Raw genomic sequence first — 18,907 nt, 5'->3', positions numbered from 1 at the left:
CCTGCTGGTAAACTTTTATTACCTCTTAAGTTTTCCAGATCACTGCCAGATTTCTTGAACTTCATGGAATGTTTACAGGCTTCATAAATATAAACCTCAGATGCTATTTGGGAATGCCAAAATGAAGAAAATAAAAAGCATTGTGGAGAAGACTATTAAGTTCATTGTAATGGCTGCAGTTACACAGTTTACAGCTTCAATAAACTTCACCAGTTAGCGTGAACCAAGCCTTGAAATATCACTGTGATGTTGCTCTTACCCCTTTCTCACATAGGATGTTAGCTGAGGAACAGAATGCCCAAGGAATTTAGACAATGTCCCATTGCATTCAGCAGAAGACTGGAATTAGATGTCAGATGTTTCTGCTTTGCAGACATAGTCTGCAGTCTACTAAACTATGCTAACTCCTTATGCCTTTAGACAGGAAGAAAATATTACTAAAAAGGATTCCAAACAGCTTATACTGACACTCTCAACGCATTATGATTAAATTAGAAGAGGCCAAGAGTCCCTTTGTTTGCTGTAAATAAGAAATTTGTAGAGGAATATTCAGTTTTAGAGATAATTCCCCTAACATTAAAAAAAAAAAAAAAAAAAGGAAAATATAAAAAAAGAAAGAAGCAATGGAATAGATGCAAGTCCACAAAAGCAGCCTGAAAAGCTTCTGAATGCATACAACAGAGAGTTTTTGAGCTGAAAAACATGCATTGAATTTCTGGAATGAGAAAGATGCTGTTTGCATTCTGCCCACAATGTTCTGGCTTCTTATTCTGGAAGGTCATTAAAATGTTTTCTAAGAACTGATGAACTGTTTACTGATTTTATTCTTACTGATTATTTCTGATTTCTGTCCTGAATACACTTTCAAAGTAATTCATTAAAAATGCCTCCCAGCTTGTTTCAACTGGAACTTTAAGCTATGTTGTTATTTTCCATATTTTCTTTGATGAAATTTGTTCAACTGAGACAAATTAAGCCCCAATAGTTCCTACACAATCTAACTCTTTTCTTTGCATCCGGAGACAACATAAGTGTGTCAGTATCTAAAAACTTAGCTGTAAGAAAGTATCATTTTTTGGCCTAGAGCTTGAAATGTGGAAAAGGTTCAGCATGCTGAGCAGTCACCCCACCAAAACACACCAGTAGGAAATGCTGAACGTAGAGTTTTCAGCCTTTTCTGAAGCTTACTAGTGTCAGATAGAAAAGGGTGCAGACAACACTAAAGAACTTTGGGCAGGCCTCTTCAGACTGAGTCATGTGTGGATGCATTTTCAGTGTAGGGGGTGTGTGACAGGCAGCCGGCCAGCCAGAGGAGTCTCTTGTCCTGTAACCTCAGCCAAACTTGGCAGAAGGATGGAGATCTAACACATTAAGTTCCTACAAGTTTTGGGAAACTTGCAAGACAAGTTTTGTCTCTTAACGCTGAGCCTCAGCATCTAAAAGACAAGGGAAATTTCACATGGCCAAATTAGATCTAATAAATTCCCTAACCATGGGAAATGCTTTAGTCAGAGTTTATATATTAAACAGCAGAAAAACCTCAGATTGGACTTCTCACCTGTATGGAGCCTCTGCTGCCTAGTAAAATGCAAATGAGGATAGAAGTCATAAATACATTTATAAGTATGGTTTCCCAATTAGATTCTCTGAAGTCTGTAAGGGATGAACTCCTGCTGCAGCTTAATATAATACAATTAGAATGTCAATTAATCACAAAACCACTGGGAGCTAAGCTGCTTTGGTTCAAGTACTCGGGAATGCTTCTTCCCAGTCCCAGGATCCAGCTGCATCTCTTTACTGTGAGCTTTGGGTTTAATTAGGAAAGACACAATGGAGCAATGATCTCAGCTAGAAGGAGAAAGAGCACCTGGGGGTACCTTTTTGTGATGCACGATGGTGAAAAGCAGAGCAGACCATGAGATACCAAGAAATAAATTACACTTGTTGTTGGAATAAGCAGGTTGGTCACTATAAACTGGCTGGGCGAAGCCCGAGGTAACTTGACATAGCCATGAAGTCTGCCCTGCTTTCAGCAGACAATTGGACTTGATGACTTCCAGAGGTCTCTTCAGTGTAAACCTTTCTGTGATGTTAGAGCCCTCAAACCCTGCATTCACAGTTAGAAGAAAGGTAATCGTTTTGCTGTTATTTTAGTTGTTAACGGTGCATGAACATTTGGCCTGGATGCCTTTAGCTTTTGGGAAACTTAAATGGGCATTAGTGCCCTGCTTGTTTGGGAACATAGGGATTGACTGACTTTTCCTAACGCCTTCTCTTGCTATTCCTGTGTTTCACTCCTGATCTGATTCTTCTGAATCAGATCTCCTTCCTAGGAAGTGTTTTAAAGCTAACCTCGGACAGCAGACTTCAGCAAAGAACATCTTCCCATTATCACACACTCCCTCTATTTTGCTTTTTTTATTTAAATGGGACATATCTATTATTTAACATACAGGTGTAACTGATCAAATTTTAGATATATCGTAAGCATGCAGCATTAGGAGCATGGATTACTAATGAAAAACTTTTCCTCACTACCCATCCTCTTGATGTCCTCTTCTCCTTATCCCACAACCTTGATTACTGCAGGCTGTTCCCTAAGCTTGTGACCTGTTTTCTACCCATAGTAACTAAACAACATCATCAACTTTCCTTGTTTAGAGCAGTGGCCCTTTGCCACCTTAAGTTTTCTACCTTTTCATAGTTAAGTTAAAATTATCCCAGAGTGCCTCCATGCTTGCGCATTATCTCGCCTGGTTTATTTCACTTTCCCTCTCTTTCCTGCTCTACCCCTATTCATCCTAGAATACCTCCCCTGTGCCTCCTCCTCCTCTCCAAATTCGTGATCACACTGTTTTCCGCTCCTGCACAACCACCTAGACTTACAGCCCCCTCCTCAGCTTATTCCTTTTTCATAGCTTTCAGAACATCTCTTTCCTGCAGTTTAAAACTTCTTTTTCTTGTGCTGAGCGCTTCCCAGGGCCTTGCCGTGTGGGTGCAGCACATCTGCTCAGTGTAGCACAGACGGCATCTGCTGGGTAACTCGAGAACATCATGTGGCTTCTCCGACTATTTCAATTACTACAAGCATAAAAATCAAGTCTTGATTCATGCAAACAACTAACCCGGGGCAACCAATAAATACTCTTGATGTTTTATTATGACGCTACATTTTTTTAACAGATTGAAAGTTTACAAATAGATGAAGCTTGGCTAGTTTCTCACAAATTGGGTGCAAGTTTTCTACAACAATGCTGGGCCTGAAGCCAAATCTGAACAATGCTAGGCTTAATCTATAGCAGAAATATCCGCCTATTTGGGTCATTTTTCACTTGTTTAGGGGGGAGGCAGTGGAAAAATCTCTGATCTGTTGCATTTTGTTGATTGCTCATAGCAACCGTAAAGCTCAGCATTGCTGCCCTGATGGTGGCACAGTGAAGTAGGTAGTGCCTAGGTGTTTGCCAGGGAGCAGGGTAAAAAATATCTGGCTCATTAATTGTGATTTTAAGCAGTGAACACAATGTGGCAATCTGCAATCTGGTCCTAGTACTGCCTCAGATGGTTTTGGTTCTCTAAAGCTCTTTCATCCATCATTTTGTTAATGAAGACATGGCAATAATGAACACATTATTTTTGGTACTTTGACGGAATGTTTTCCTCTCCACTTCTTCTGGATTGCTGATGATCTGTAAATGATTTGTTTTCCATTTAACACCTACTTCTGGGACTTCTTTGGCAGTACACTTAATTTCATTAAGTAAAATTTTTAAGCTTCATACTTAAATAATAAAATCTATTTATTTATTTACTGAAGGATTGAGTAGATTTTGAAGGTGCTGGGCTATAGACTTTTTTAACCTTGGCACTTTTAAGCAATATGATAGCAGATGCAATACATGAACAGGGTGGCTGGTTACAGCCTTTGTAAGTGTAGAGAATCTCCAGCTTTATATCGTTAGCAAGCAGCTATTGTCAAGACAATAATCACCAAATCTAATTCTGTGTGATTTTGCTTGCTGCTGACTGCTAACGTCACAACAATGCATTTAATAGCATATTTCAGCTAACATTCAAAATTGGGTATTGGCTGCCTCAAGCGTAGTTTAGGTTGACTATGACATTCTTAGTTTTCATGGCCTACATCTAACAGCTGGCATGAAGAATGCCTGCCCATAGGTGACACTACAGCTTGATGGCTGGGACATTCTCCCAGAAGGTGTCAGGCAGAAGTTGGAGCTGAAATGCTTGAGGACAGACTTGAGACCAGAGTAACTGCTTCACTCATCCAGAGACACAAAAAAAAAACCCAGAACTTCCTTGTGTTTCAAACAGAAAACCATAATGAAAGTAATGTTTGTGCTCAACAGAGTATAGTAAGTAGGTATGTGAGTAGCAGGCTTTGTACCAGCAGCTGGGCTGGGTTCCTGTCAGTTCTGAGAAAAACAGGGCACTCTACAGTCCTAACACATGAGGAACTGTGGGGGCCTAGCAAAAGATTTTCTACTGGCCTGACATGTCCTTTTCTACCACACACAAAGGCACTCAATATGTATTGATGTGAATTAGACTTAGTGATCTTAAAGGTCTTTTCCAACCTCGTTGACTCTATGAGTCTAATACACTAATGTTTGGAACAGCATACACAAGTTTTACTCTATGAAGTGATTAAAAAAAATATAAAAGCCTAAGTGTGCTAAAAGCTTGTCACGTAATAAACATCCATCTCCTGAAAAGCAGCAGGAGTCATGCCTGGTCAGAGTGCCACAAACCCTTCTTTGCTCTTGGAGTATGATAGAGGCTGTGTTACAATGCTTGTCCAATGGATGTCCTGAGCATCTGGGCTCTGCAGTCAACCAACAGGTCATATATAGATGCACCAGCCGAGGTTATCAACAGGTTAAGTGAAGCAGGATTTACTAATAATCTGAACAGTATTTCACCTTCTCTGTAAATTTTGGGCACTAGGAAAATTTCAAAGTTTCAGTAGACGTGGACAGGAATCTGGTAATTTTAGGGATTCTTTGAATAAGCTGACTGCTAATTGCCATATGGAAAATAAAAATCAAGTTCCCAGATGCCCTCATTAGGTCTGTGACAGGATGGTCTCTTTGGTGGTCTCAGCTACACCTTTAGTGCTTAAACTATACCCCCACTTTTGTTTAATCTCTATTATTAAGTTGTTCTACTCTATAATCCTACTTGTTCTTTACAGCCGGTTGCTAAAAACACAGCTCTAAAAACATCAGACTGAATCATAACAACTTACATTGTCATAGTAGCCACATAAAATGCAACACAGAACATAAAGCTAAGACAGGCAGACAGTTATATCCCAAAGAAAAATATGGGCTTTTCCTTCGCACACATGCTGACAGTGACAAGGCCAATCTCGTCTTCTGTGTGAATCTTTGTCTTCATTTGATGCTTAACCTTTGAAGAGTTAAAATTTGTCACTGGCAGTGGCACGATAAATACAGCTGACTAAGTGACTCTTTCTGCTGTTTCTTGGTGTAGTAAGTGCTTATAAGGCTTTCTTACCAATTAAATTCTACTCTTAAGCATAGAACTTCAACTTTCATACTTTAAGTTCAAATTCCATCTACAAAGTATGTACTTTTATTACTGAAACATGCAAAAAGCTGCCAGCTTCTATTCTTAGCTTACTAAGATAAGTAGGTCTGAAGGGACCTCCATGACAAAATAGCCAAAAAGTAAAAAAAGAAAAACACCCCAACTACCAATATTTTTATTATGACAGTGACAGAATGAAATCTCTTTAATGCTTGTTTTCAAGCTCCAGTGTGTTGACATATCTTTCAGCTAACACAAAAAGCATTATCTTCAGGAACAAATTCCTTCCTAGCTCATTACAAGAACTGTTTATCACTCCTAATCATCTTCTGATCTATTGTGTAGTCACACAGCAGTACCTTTGTCTCACCTCTGTATCAGCTACACATTACACTTGACCTTCCCATTACATGATCGTTTCCAATTACTGCATGGATGTAAATTAAGCTTTGGCTACCCCACAGCAGAAACACCTAGATGCATTAGGTTCCATGGAAGAGAGCCAGAAAAGATTAAGCAGGCAAGGGAAGATTCTTAAGAGAGCTAGCTAAAACCAGCAAGACAGCATGGGAAAAGTCAGTCCCAGAAGATGAACTATTAAGATGTTCAGTTTGACATGCATTTCCTTAGCAAGTCAGTCCTGATGGAATGGGTAAAGTCCTGAGATAGTGCTTGCTTATTCTTTAAAATGAAAATTACACAATAATGAAGCTTAACAAACAAAACTGCACAGAACAAGATTTAAAGTCAAAGGTAAGACCGCCATCAGTGCAAGCAATCACATTAAGGAGAAAAAGTACTGTTAAATGGGATGGCAGGGGAGTTGCAGGGAAAGCTGTACAACTGCTTTTCACAGAGTTCTTTAAAAAGATCAGCTGCGTTATCTAGAATGGATGTCAATGAGTGGGTGAGGACAGATACACTCAACACAAGTAAAACCCAGACACTATTAAGCCATCCTTACAGGCAATCATTAAATAAGACCCTATGCCACCCCCCAAATGGCATTCTCACAGCATGTCCTACTATAGATTAAGGAGCACTTAAATGGAAACAAAAGGAAATACCTTCTCTTACTGAGGCATCTTTGGTTTCTTTTGTTTAAAACTGCAAATCCAGCAAGGATACCACCCTATTGGTATGAGCTGAAAGACATAACTTGCTTGTACATCCTGAGGATGCCTGGGAAAAGCTGTACAGGCTTTCAGGACATGGACCTGAAGTTTAAATCTCAATTTAGGCAACATACAAAGTGTCTTGTTTTTGCAGTACTCAAAGGATGACAGTACACATTAGATCACCTGTGTGTATTGAAAACTTCCTATGCTATGTTAAAATACAATTAAAGCCGTAGTTTAAGTGAGGAAAAAAATAAACTCACACTAAGTTCTGAAGTCATATGTGTTGGAACAAGGCCCACTGATTTGCACCTATAAGCACATCAAGAGTATTACACAAGACAATAAGCACTTGATAGTAATACAGGCCTTAAGGTTTTTTTTGAAATAGTCTCAAAGCTAGAGAAGTCTGGAAACATTTGTCCTCCTCTTTGCCTCCCCTAAAGGGCATTTAACAAGAACAGAATTAGCAAACAACTCAAGCAAACAACACTAATTTTTATTTGTGTCACAATACAGTCACCATAAACTTAAGAGCTGAACGTAAGACTTGCATAGAGTTTTTTTAAATTATGTTTTTTTCCTCTTTAGGCCAAAGACTCTCCATTTACTGTTTGGCACAAAGATAGCCAGCAAGTTTCACTGTACATCTGTAACTCTTAAGAAAAAAGAAAGAGAACCACATATTTGGTTTATCTAGTAAGCAAAGCTAATACACAGCTGTGATTTTTTTCCACTCAGATTCTGGAAGTCTTCTGGGAAAGACTTATTTACTTTGGTTAAGAACTTACGAATCAAAAGCTTAAGTACGATTCTTTTGCAGAATTACATTCTTGGAAATACATATGGTATTGTGAGTCACGTCCCTCTGACAGAAGGCACAATTTACGAAAAGAACATACATTAAAAAAGCCAAACCCGAAGCCAGTTCTGAAAAGAATGACACCCACTAACATTGGTGAATTATCTTTTTTTTTTTTTTTTTTTTAAATCTGGGCAAGACCCCCTCTTATATTTTCTCTCCTCCTCCCCAGTATCTGCAAAGTAACACCAATATTCATAAAAATAATAACTTTTCTGTGAACAGTTATAAGAAAGAGAAAATGAGCCAGCAGTTTTCTGCTGGTGCAATTACTTTACAAACTAGATGTGAGAGTACTTACTATCCCTCAGAACTCATGTGTCAACAAGCAAACAATTACAGGGAACTTTATTTTTTTAAGCTACATTCTCCCCGCATACTTGAAGTCTAGTGAGCAAAACTGTATGAGGTTGTAAAGCTGATCATTTTGTCTAAAGTGCTTAATGAAAGCAGGGAAACTATGAAAATGATAAATTAGTGAAGCCAAAAAGTGGAAGAGTTACATTTATAATACAAGAAAAATTGGAGGATTTTCACATTTTCTTCTTCCATTAGACAAGATACAGCAAAAAGATACTTCTTGGTGAAGAGCTCCCTTAAGGTGTATATAGTTCATAACAGTTTTTTTTTTTCTTACATTTCTGGGACACAAAGTCATTTGACATAAGACTCAAACAACATTCCAAAAAAGAAAGTATAATTATGTTTAAGAAATTAAGATTACATAGCAAGTTTTAGTTATTCAAAACGAAAAATCTTTGGGAAACTGCTATTTAACACTTTTCAATAACTTTAAATGCCCTGATACTATATATTTTACAGTAGAAATGCGAGAGCCTTTGGAACACAGCAATGCTTGGTTCTGTGCATGTCTTCTCTTAAGACATCATCTTTTTCTTACATTCCACAGAGCAAAAGACCATCCCCTCCACTGGCATGAACTTCTGGCCAATTAGACACTTGCTGCAACAGGAACACAAGAAGCATTCTTGTGTAGCATGCCAGTTGAAGTTGTTGTATGTCACACGCTGAACTTCTGGATCTATAGCGTTATGACAGCCTTGGCAGATCTGTTCAGGAAAAAAACAACACTTAAATGAAGCACACACATGCTCTTCACAGTCTCATAAAAGCTGGACTTCTTAAGTGTTTTTGGAGAAGAGAGATGGATGTTCAAAGAAGCCTTTGAACTAAGTTTTTTAATTCTATTTTTAAAACAGAGTTTCTGATCAGAATGCAGCTAAGGATATAAAAAAAAAAAATAGTAATAAAATGCACACAAGAAGTTAGTTGCTTCTGGGACTAAACATAGAATCATAGAATGGTTTGGGTTGGAAAGGACCTTAAGATCATCTAGTTGCAACCCCCTGCCATGAGCAGGGACACCTCGCACTAAACCATTTTGCCCAAGGCTCTGTCCAACTTGGCCTTGAACATTGCCAGGGTTGGAGCATTTATATCATGGTTATGATTTCCCAGTGCCCAAATAGTGATAAAAACTTGTCATGCCAAACAGCACAGATTTCCATATATTAACCCATACATTTGAAGAGATAACAAATCTTCCTGTGCACTGGCAGCTGTAAAGCAATGCTAAAAAACAGTTCCTAGAAAGTCTTGGATGTCATTAATCTTAAAATCTGGTTGTCAAAAATTGTTTATACATCAATGTTTAAGAGAATGTTAATTTTAATTTAACATTTTAAGGGGGGGGGGGAGCCTCTCCAAGAGATAATCCTCCTACCCACCTCAGAGGATTATTAGCTGTCGGCTAGAGATAATAGTTTATCCCTCCATTGGCTATATAAACATTCTAGATGCACATTAGACTGAACTCCCAACTAATAGCTAGTTAATTGGTAGATATGAGTGGACCATTGTCTCAGATTAGAGTTCTTTGCATAACTAGGAATCAAGAACCGCCATCCTTACCCAAACTTCTAGCTTGACTCTGGCATTCACTCTCCTTTATAATTCAGTTGTAAGAACAAAGAAACAAAGTACGTAGGCAGCAGTTGCCACTACAGGCTTTCAGCAGACCAGCTGAAGTTGAATCCCACTGGTCAGAATGAACTACAACTGACATGAACTGAATGTTTAGCAGCATTACTCACCTTCACATACTTTACTCCTCCCATTACAAAATCCTGCTTCACCACTAGAAAAGTTTAAGGTATTTTCAGAACAGCCTCCCCCTCACCCACCCTGCCAGTGGCTTTTGTTCAAGTTTCTGAATTGACAAAACACTTGTCTGCTTTTAAGGTTTTTGTCTGTATGTGGTTTTGGGGTTTTTTTGTTCCCCACCCCCACCCCCCCCAAAGGGGAAAAAGACAATTGGCTTGAGCCTAAATTTGCATTCAATTTATATTCTTCAGATACTCCCACACTGGGGGCAAGCAGGAGCTTCAAGCTCCATAGATGTATGCTCCCCTGCCCTCACAGCACCAGCACGTCTGTACAGATCTTACCGCAGCATGGTTCTTCACATAGCAGGGTTTGCAGACTGGCTTGTCGTTCACCATTACATAGATTTCCCCAGCCAAAACACAATCACAATCAAAACAGCAGAAGTGTTTCAGATGCCAGTTCTGACCTTCTGCTTGAGTATATTCATTGCTGAATATTAGCTATGAGGAAGATATAAACAAGTATTAATACATGCATTTGAATAGTATTTCTTTAATAAAACTACCCTCAGGATGTTTCAGAATTTCCAAGGAGCTCCTGGCAATTCCACCTTCTCAAATTATTTCAATAACAAAAACAAAAGCATTCACTCGTTTGACGGTTTCCCAAAAGCCTAGGTTTCATTTAGTAAGAGCCAACAAATGCCGAAGACACCAGGCCCGCTGTTCTGTGTATGCCGCACAAGGTGTAATTTGGTAAAGTGCTCCCCCTAGTGCCCTTTGTTAGGAAAAAGCTGCATAACAGAGCGCAGAAGAATTTGCACTTACGTATATTACTCCTATGTCCCCGTGGACCACATAGAATCCCCACGAAAGCCAAAATAAACTGGGTCTTCCCGAGTGTGGTGTGTCTATATCAGTTTTAGTTCCTTGCAAGTACAATCAGCTAAAACCAGTAAAGGCACATGGTCTCCCTACACTGAAATATTTTCCTAGAAGTCATACTTCTCAGGGGAGCAAACTTGTATGCTAAAACAAAAGACTAGGATATTTCCTACCTCATCACATCCAGCACAGCGGGGTTTTTCACTATCACAATAATGTCTTCCACAGTACAGATTACCATTCTTCCAGAAATAGATCATGTCTACTAGAAGTTCACTGCAGGTGCAACAGACAAAACAAGCTGGGTGCCACAATTTGTCATATCCAGCACGTTCTGCGTAGACAGCTGGGTCACCTTCTTTCATGATCAGTTTGCAGCGATAGCAGGACTGGAAAGATGTTGATACCAAGTTAAACCTTTGAAGAGGTACATTTATAGCAGTTACATGTTTCTAACATATTTAATAATTTTACCTTCCCAGACTGAAATTAAAGCATTAATTTACTCCTGTGATCAGGTGGTAGTGTGACATGATGCCACAGTACAGGTTTATCTAAGTAATTCATGATGATGCATGTTCTACTGACATAGCACTAGTGCTTCTTAAATAGATTATTGAAATTTCCCATACTCACATTCTTGCAACTACAGTCCAATTCTTAAGAAGCCCAGGCAATTAAAATTCATGTTATAGTCTATAAGCCTTACAGACTCAAGAATAAGGAGAGAATAATAAGGAGCCTCCATCTACACTATCACTAGAACACATGACAAGAAAATGGCTGTACTTGTAGATCATGAGAAGATCAAAACGTAACTGCATCACTGGTGATACAAAAAAGAATTGTGAGTATTTCAAACTCATTCTATGTAACACTGCGTTGTAGGGATGCTAGTCACTTGTGGCTGTTGTCCAACAGTCTGTGAGCAACAATCTTGGGATGGGAACACTGAGTATGGAAAAGGGACTACAAAGTTTATGAACACAGCTACACTACAAAAAATTCCAAAAAGTTCACAGTCAGTCTTCTGCCCTACTCCTGCTTACAGAGAGGGTTTTGTCATCAAGTCAAAAAACACAGGTGGAAAAACTGTTATCTACAGTTTAATCACCAACTTGGCATTTCCTGAACTCCAGTTGGTCTGTGGGCTCAGTTGAACATCCTGGGAAGGTTTTCCTCTGTGATTCACATCACTACAAGCCCAGCACAAATGGCTTTTTTAACAGCATATGAGAGAAAAAAAAAAAAAGAAAAAAGAGAGAGAGAAGAAAAGAATACATATAAAGGTTCTCAGTGGTAAGGTGGTGAAGGTGTACTGATCAGATCCCCACACTTGTTTCAGACAAGCAATTTCAGAAGATACATAGAAAGACATCAGATGGGGAGGAAGAACAGCTTGGAACAAAATGAAAGGAGAACTAATGAAAGGGAAAATGCAAATATATATATGCATATAAAGCTTTTTGTCTCCCTTTGTAACTTCAACCTCACACTCCATGAGGAGCCAGCTGGGAGGCTTAGTAGCTGTACAGACCCAGATGAGGGCAAGTTGATTCATTTACCTGCCATTTGCAACACCCCCAGTCTTGGTGGTTCAAAGGTGCATAAAGAGCCTTGCTTCTTTACAAGAAGAAACTATGCTGAATATAAATTTTTCTGTTATTCAGCTTTTGTTCGTTTTAAACACAGCAGCAATTATTACAAGTATATTTACAATAATAGTGGAGACCTGGTTGTTCCTGGTGGTGGTGGGTTGGTTTGTTTTTAAAACTAGGTTTAAAAGACTTGCAATCTATTTCTATAACAAAAATGTTTTTTTTCCAAGAGATTGCTACCACAGCTACAGGAATACATGCTTCAGACTCAGTCTACAAGAATGTACAAGAAAATCTGGAGAGCAAAGATGCAGAACTAATGGATAGAAAACAGTGTAGACAAGAATGGCAATTCTTCTGCAAGTTATTTAAGGGCTCTTTTCTGTATTGGTTTATTTTGAACTGTTTAAAAAAAAAAGTCAATGCTACAGTATATAGCTGAGACTAAGTCACATTGCAGAAATCAGACAAAATACTTCAACGTATCTAAATCCTGATTGTGCCCAGCATAAACTCAAAAGCTAACAACAGATAAACATCTCAAATGTTCACTTGCACTATTAAACACTTCTAAGCCTCTAATTCATCACAGTGATGAGATATGCCTGGCCTAAAAAGCAGAGGTATACTCAGGTGCTTGAGTAAGAAAAGTTTGGAAGTGATAAGTAGGTGTAATGTAGAAGTGAAGCATATTTTGAAACGATTACTCAAGAGGACAGAATGCCTCCTGCTCTTGACTTGAGGTAGCCCAAGCCAGTTGGCCAGCAGGGTACAGTGCAAGGTTAAAACAAAATGACAGCAACCTAATCAAGCCAGGATGAAGTAAATGTTTAGTATCTTAGAATCTCCATGACAAGATAACAGCAAAACCAGAATAATTGATTTTAGAAAGTAACTACCGATAACCAAATGGCACAGCATAACTCTGATTAAAATGAGCATGTTCAAAGCTAAAACTTAAAAGTTGATTTTACATTCCCCATATGAATTACACCAGAAGTAATACACTGTCATTTAAAAAAAAAAAAAAAAAACAAACACAACCCAAAAACAAAACACAAAACACACACCACCAAAAAAAAAAAAAAGTACCAAGAAGCAGCACTCCACACCCTCCAACAACATTGAATACCCTAGTCTACAACCATGTTAACAAGCAAATTTTTATCTCAATCTAGAACTTCTACATTCATTTTCTGTAAGTAACCTGGAGACAAATAATTTTTTTGACTTTATATATAATAGCAACATTTCTAGAAATCAAGTTGTAGGAGCTTTTGCCACTCTAAATTGAGTGTCTACCTTCACTAAACTAATATAGTGTTACTTCAGTAATCCTACATCTATTTCCTATTTACAACTGGTAGCTGAGACATGCACTACAGAAGCTAGCAAGTTATGTCAGAAATGCTTTAAGGCTGTAGTTATAGAAATATCAATGAAGACTGGGCAATTTTACATCTTATTTTTTGTTTAGCTATTACAAGGCAGAAATCAGATGCCAAAGACTAACATAGATAAGAATATGAAATGAATATGAAAAAGCAGCTAGTCAAAACAGCTGTTATATGGCTTGGCTTGTTGGACATGGAGAGGTGTTACTTTATATTACTACTTAGTTTCATCTAAGTTTAAACACAATTTGTCAAGTGAGTAATTTTGGTGCTCTTCCAAGTAAGAGGAGAAAACAAGCTTCTCAAATTAAACTAAATTCTTCAAGAGGAGGAAAGTGCAGCAATTAGTCTGTAAGACTACCTAAGTTTCTTGATTATTATTCTGCAAAAGCCACCCTGCTATACAACATCTCCAAGCAAGCATATTTTTGCAATGAAGATGAAAAGGTCATCTAGGAAGTTATTTTCTACAATATACTAAATACAGTCAGAGACTAGGGTCCTGTGCAGGCATTCAGGTTTCCCAGTTCCTTCTTTCCCTCTCCAGATTTCCAGCATTCCAAGTTCACAAACAAGTTAACTGGATTTAAACGACCAGAGAAAACAGTCTGATAGTAATATACCTTCTTGTTTTACCTTTCCTTTTTTATACTTACATACTGAGATGCCTTCTGATCAGGGGACTTGTCCTCCATTGCTCCTACAGCAGCTGAGGTGCCTCTGTCACCATTGTTCAAATTATTCTTGTCAGCAGCTCTTGTTTCTACCTCACCAGGGAGCTTCACATCTCCTACGCCAAGTGCCTCATTTTTGTATTTCTTCACAAATTGTTCCATCTGCTTAACTTCATTGGGAGAGAGCTCGTGGCATTTTGAAGGATCCTGATCATGAGCAGGCAGCTGCTTAGCCAACTGCTTCTTCCTATATTGTGCGCCTTCTGAGCCAGCGACAGGCTGCTTCTCCTTTGGTAGCATCTGCATATACTGTCTAGCCTGAACCAGAAGGAATTAGATATTAGATGCCACTTCAACTATAGACCCATCCTTTTAAGCAAACATGTGACTAAAATCATTTCTTCTGTTGTTAGCGACAGTCAAATTTGTCAAAAACAAGGTTCTTTCCATAAACATTAAGCTCCCAAAACACAGTAGACAGAGATAAAATACAGCAGATGCATTAACTGGCTTTTTCCCCAGAGTAAGAGACAGGCTTTCTTTTAAGCATTTTACAACATGCAGAACAGAGCTATTACTTCTGTGAGTAAATAACATTTACACAGCACCTTGTCTCTTCAAAGCTATCTAAAGCTACCAATTATCAGTATAGCTTTAAAAAAAGTGAAGCTGAAATAGTCTGCCTTGGGCACACAGCCCATTGAAGAAATAATTCTACCTAGATAAAGAAAACCACTCCAGTTTTAATAAAGCAAGGACAAGACTAAAAATTAAAGTGGTAACTGAATGTTAAGTAACCATTGATTTAGATGAACAAAGTTTGATTAATTCACTGAAAAAGGATATTTTGAGATGTAGGTCAGAGGTAATGTAATTCCAGCATGAATCACACAACACTGTAGTACAGTAAATTAGCAATCAAAGTTTGAAAAGTGAAACAAAATCCTCAGAAGGCTATCTACCATCTCATCTACTTCAGCTGAAAATATACGGGAAGACAGTTGATCTTTTAGATGTCAGCACTGATCTTGTTCTTACCATATACAGTAAAAGCTATACGCAAGACTGAGTGTTTCCCTTAGCTTTAAACAATGACATAAATTGTTGTGGGGTTAGTTTGCTGCGTGGCGTGTTCCCCGTCCCCCCACCCTTTGCTTCTTCTTTTAAGCCCAAACTCCATGCAAATCTTTTAAGTTTACTAAAAGAAAAAAAAAAAAAAAAAAAAGGGAAAAAAGCAGGTTAGAGAAATTGGGTTCTAGGGGCTTAATAGATAACACTTAATCCCATCTACAAGGAAGACAACTACAAGAGGCGAATTTATCCTTCCAGCAGGCTCTACTTCTCTCTATCTTCCATCAGCTCCTGCCTTGAATATGAAGAAGTGACTTTGACTTACAAGTGTCTGATTCTGAACAGGAGGGGCCCACTCATAAGTCACAGTATTGATGGATACGTTCTTCTTGGCTGGCACTGGGTTAGTCAGTATCATTACATTGCGTTTGTACATGGGTATGCCATCATTCTTCAGCTTTGCAATAAGGGTTGTGTACTTTGTATCTTCAAAGAGTTTCCCCACTTTCCGATCTTCCTCATTGCTCGTGAGGACATCATGCTCTTCCTGTCCACATTTGCAGTTGCGGCATATTTTTCTGAAATTTATGGAAACAGCAACAAAGTTACAGTCTCAGCTGAAAATTACATCTGACAACAGCTGCACGTGTAGTAACAACATCACTAGCAACCCAAAGCCTTGTTTTCAGTGCTTTCATTAGAGAACATACAAGTTATTCTGCAATGTGTCAAACTCTTCTTGAAGATACTCTTTACTTCTCATGATCTATTATTTACATCTTTGTTCACAGGGATTGCAGTCAGATCCAGTCAGCTACGCTAATGCATTTTGAACATGATGCTATACCATTCCTTCAGTTATATCTCAGTACTGATCACACACATACTTGTCCATTATCACCCACCTACCAGATTTATTATGGGTAGTCACACATAAGTTAACTTAAATGCATCAACATTACACCACTCCCCCAACAATCATTTATTTGGACTTTTATTTTTTTCAGATTCTCTTTATATGCTCAGTTACACACACTACTATTTTCTTCATATTCACTGTATGCATGATATTTGGTTATCGCGGGGTTGCTATCAAGTTGAAACAAATATTCCCTGGAAAGGAAAAAAAAAAATGCATACAGCCATATATACAGTGTAGTTGCACCAAGATCTGTTCAAAGTTCAGCGTTTAATACAGAAGATGAAAAAAAGTGGAAAGCTTATGTGGATAAAGCCTTTCAGATGGCTCTGAACCCAGTCAGAGGTACTCTGGCACACACTGTAGGTGAATTTTCACAGATAATATCCTTAAAAGGTAGAAGGCTTTACTTACTTAGATATTAATGGTATTTTTTCATATATAACACATTTGAACTCATTTGAATAAGGGATATTAGATAGCAATTTATTATGTTAAGCATAATTAAACAATTCACATATAATAAACAGAAAGTTGGATTAGACAAGCTAGTTTACTATTTCTTAACGGCTTCCCTAGAACTTTAGTTCAAAACCGTCAACCACAGTACATGCAAATTAGTGAAGCTGGATATAACTAAAGGTTCTTAGTATAGCCTAACAAAACAGATCAACCTTCTGGATCTCTAGAGTTTGAAGAGGAATGAGTAAGATTTTATCCCGTTATTTATCCTCCACATAGCACATAGCATAAACCTGCTACCTACAAACTGCTTCTCAACCCTGCTTGCCAAAGCCCATAGAACTCTAACATTGTTCTACATCTTGCTTTCTAAAGTCTTGAAGACAAAACACATACCTTAAGACACCTAACAGGTACATGACAAGTACACGCTGCGACTATAGCAGGCAAATTAAGTGATAGTAAAGGAAGTATGGAGGACCTGCATATACCTCACCATGAAAGCAGTACACAGCCAGTCTCAAAGATAAACTGGTATACATATGTAGTGTGCATGATGTGGGGTACTATCATTTCAGTGTGTGTGGTGGATGCTGCTTTGGTCATGTGATTATACAGCAACCATAAGTTATAGTAACCTAAGCTATGAAGCCCACCCCAAATAAAAATAGCTAACTCTGCTATAGATATAAACCACTCTATAATAACAAACAAAATAAGAGTGTTAAGCAGTACAGACTCCGCTTTGCGACACACAAACCTAAAGAGCTCAGTAACTGAAGCGTGGGCTGTATGACAGCTTGCATGACTTCCAACTCATTTCCGCAACAGGAAAGACAGAAATTCAAATCTGATACTTATCTGGATACCTTAAACGTTAAGCACTTCAAAATCTTACAGTTTACCAAAACATTCACGCATGAACTAGCATTGCCCATTAAGCCTAAATGCTGTACTGTGCATCTCAAGCACTCACATCAAATTTTTCAAGATCTTTGGTATCAGTCTAGATGAATCCTTTACCTAGCTAATACTTAAGAGACTATTTAATACACTAATAAAGCAATTTATATTCACTTTGCTTATCTTTTAAGGTGTGCATATGATTATACCTTGTTAACAACTCACAGTTATGTCTTGAGATTTAATATGTGGTGACAGAATTAGACTTAATTTTTGCAGGTTTAGTTCATTATTACATCACAGTCATCATGTAATACTATGATGACCACTATGCAGCTACATGCTTCATAGCATGTGTATCTTGAATTCCAACAGTTCGTCCGTTTGAACAATAACTTCCCAGATATTTTAATCATTTTTACAGCTTAAGTCTTTAGCAATAATAAGCCCCAGTTTTAGTATTGTCTCTTGACAGGATGCAATCTAATAATATTGGTGAATGAACATGCTCAAGTAACCTGCTCAGACTCATGCAAGTAAAGTGTAGTCTTGCTGTTCAGAACTGCTCTGCTTGCAAAACAGATATCAGCAAGAACAACTCGTTTTGTTGTGGTCAAGAGCAGCATGACAGTTTGTGCAGCTCTCCCCACTCTGTACAACATCCAACTGCAGTGAAGCAGCATTGACAGCCTGCTAAGGCTAGATCACCGGCAACAAGCTGTGCTGGAATTCTTTCCCTGAGACTTTCACACACACTGGAAAAGCCACAAGAGCACCTTAATTTTGCTCATGCTACATCATGAAATTGCTTATCTATTTTCCAGTAGTATTCTCTTAGAATGCAGAACAGCTTTGAGATCCCATTTGTGTTTCCACCCTGATGCATTTGCTTTTATCATCCTCAGTCTCACCTTGAAGGTTTAACATGTTTCACTAATTTCACTATCTGCGAGAGATTTTTTCTTGTCCTAAGAAACAGATGAACAGATGTATGCTTGTAGTCCTTTGCAGCTAATTTGTCCTTAGGTGCTTTCTGGGTTCCACTGCAAAAGCTGGCATAGAACTACTGTGCTTTAAAACTGCACTGAAAAGAATGAGGTACTCACTAACCTCCCCCCACTCCAAACTTAAATAAGAATTTGAGTGTGTACATTTCAGTCTGACAATATCTCCTCGCTCTTTAAGATTAAGTGAATGACTCTGTGGCTACATAGTCTTTGCAAGAAGCTGTTACAGGGACCATGTTACAGAATTACAGGTGTAGCGGCCCTGGTATTGGAGCTTGTGGATCGTTGGGGCTACAGGACTGACGGACAGCGGCAGA

General features: G+C 38.3%; 1 protein-coding gene across 1 annotated transcript; it reads right to left on the bottom strand.

The window, feature by feature from the left end:
* Positions 1–8,258: 8,258 nt before the first annotated feature.
* Positions 8,259–15,911, bottom strand: TES (testis derived transcript (3 LIM domains); the record flags this gene model as incomplete). Its single annotated transcript, XM_010015517.1, has 5 exons — positions 8,259–8,621; positions 10,020–10,178; positions 10,736–10,951; positions 14,211–14,546; positions 15,625–15,911. Coding segments are annotated over 5 exons (1,190 nt in total), but the record flags the coding sequence as incomplete, so codon positions are not given.
* Between the last annotated feature and the right edge of the window lie 2,996 nt (positions 15,912–18,907).

This window comes from Nestor notabilis, unplaced genomic scaffold (assembly GCF_000696875.1).
Source record: "Nestor notabilis isolate BGI_N333 unplaced genomic scaffold, ASM69687v1 scaffold11215, whole genome shotgun sequence".
Taxonomy (NCBI): Eukaryota; Metazoa; Chordata; class Aves; order Psittaciformes; family Psittacidae; genus Nestor; species Nestor notabilis.
The sequence above is the reverse complement of the archived record's forward strand: the minus strand, read 5'-3'. Positions and strand labels throughout refer to the sequence as shown.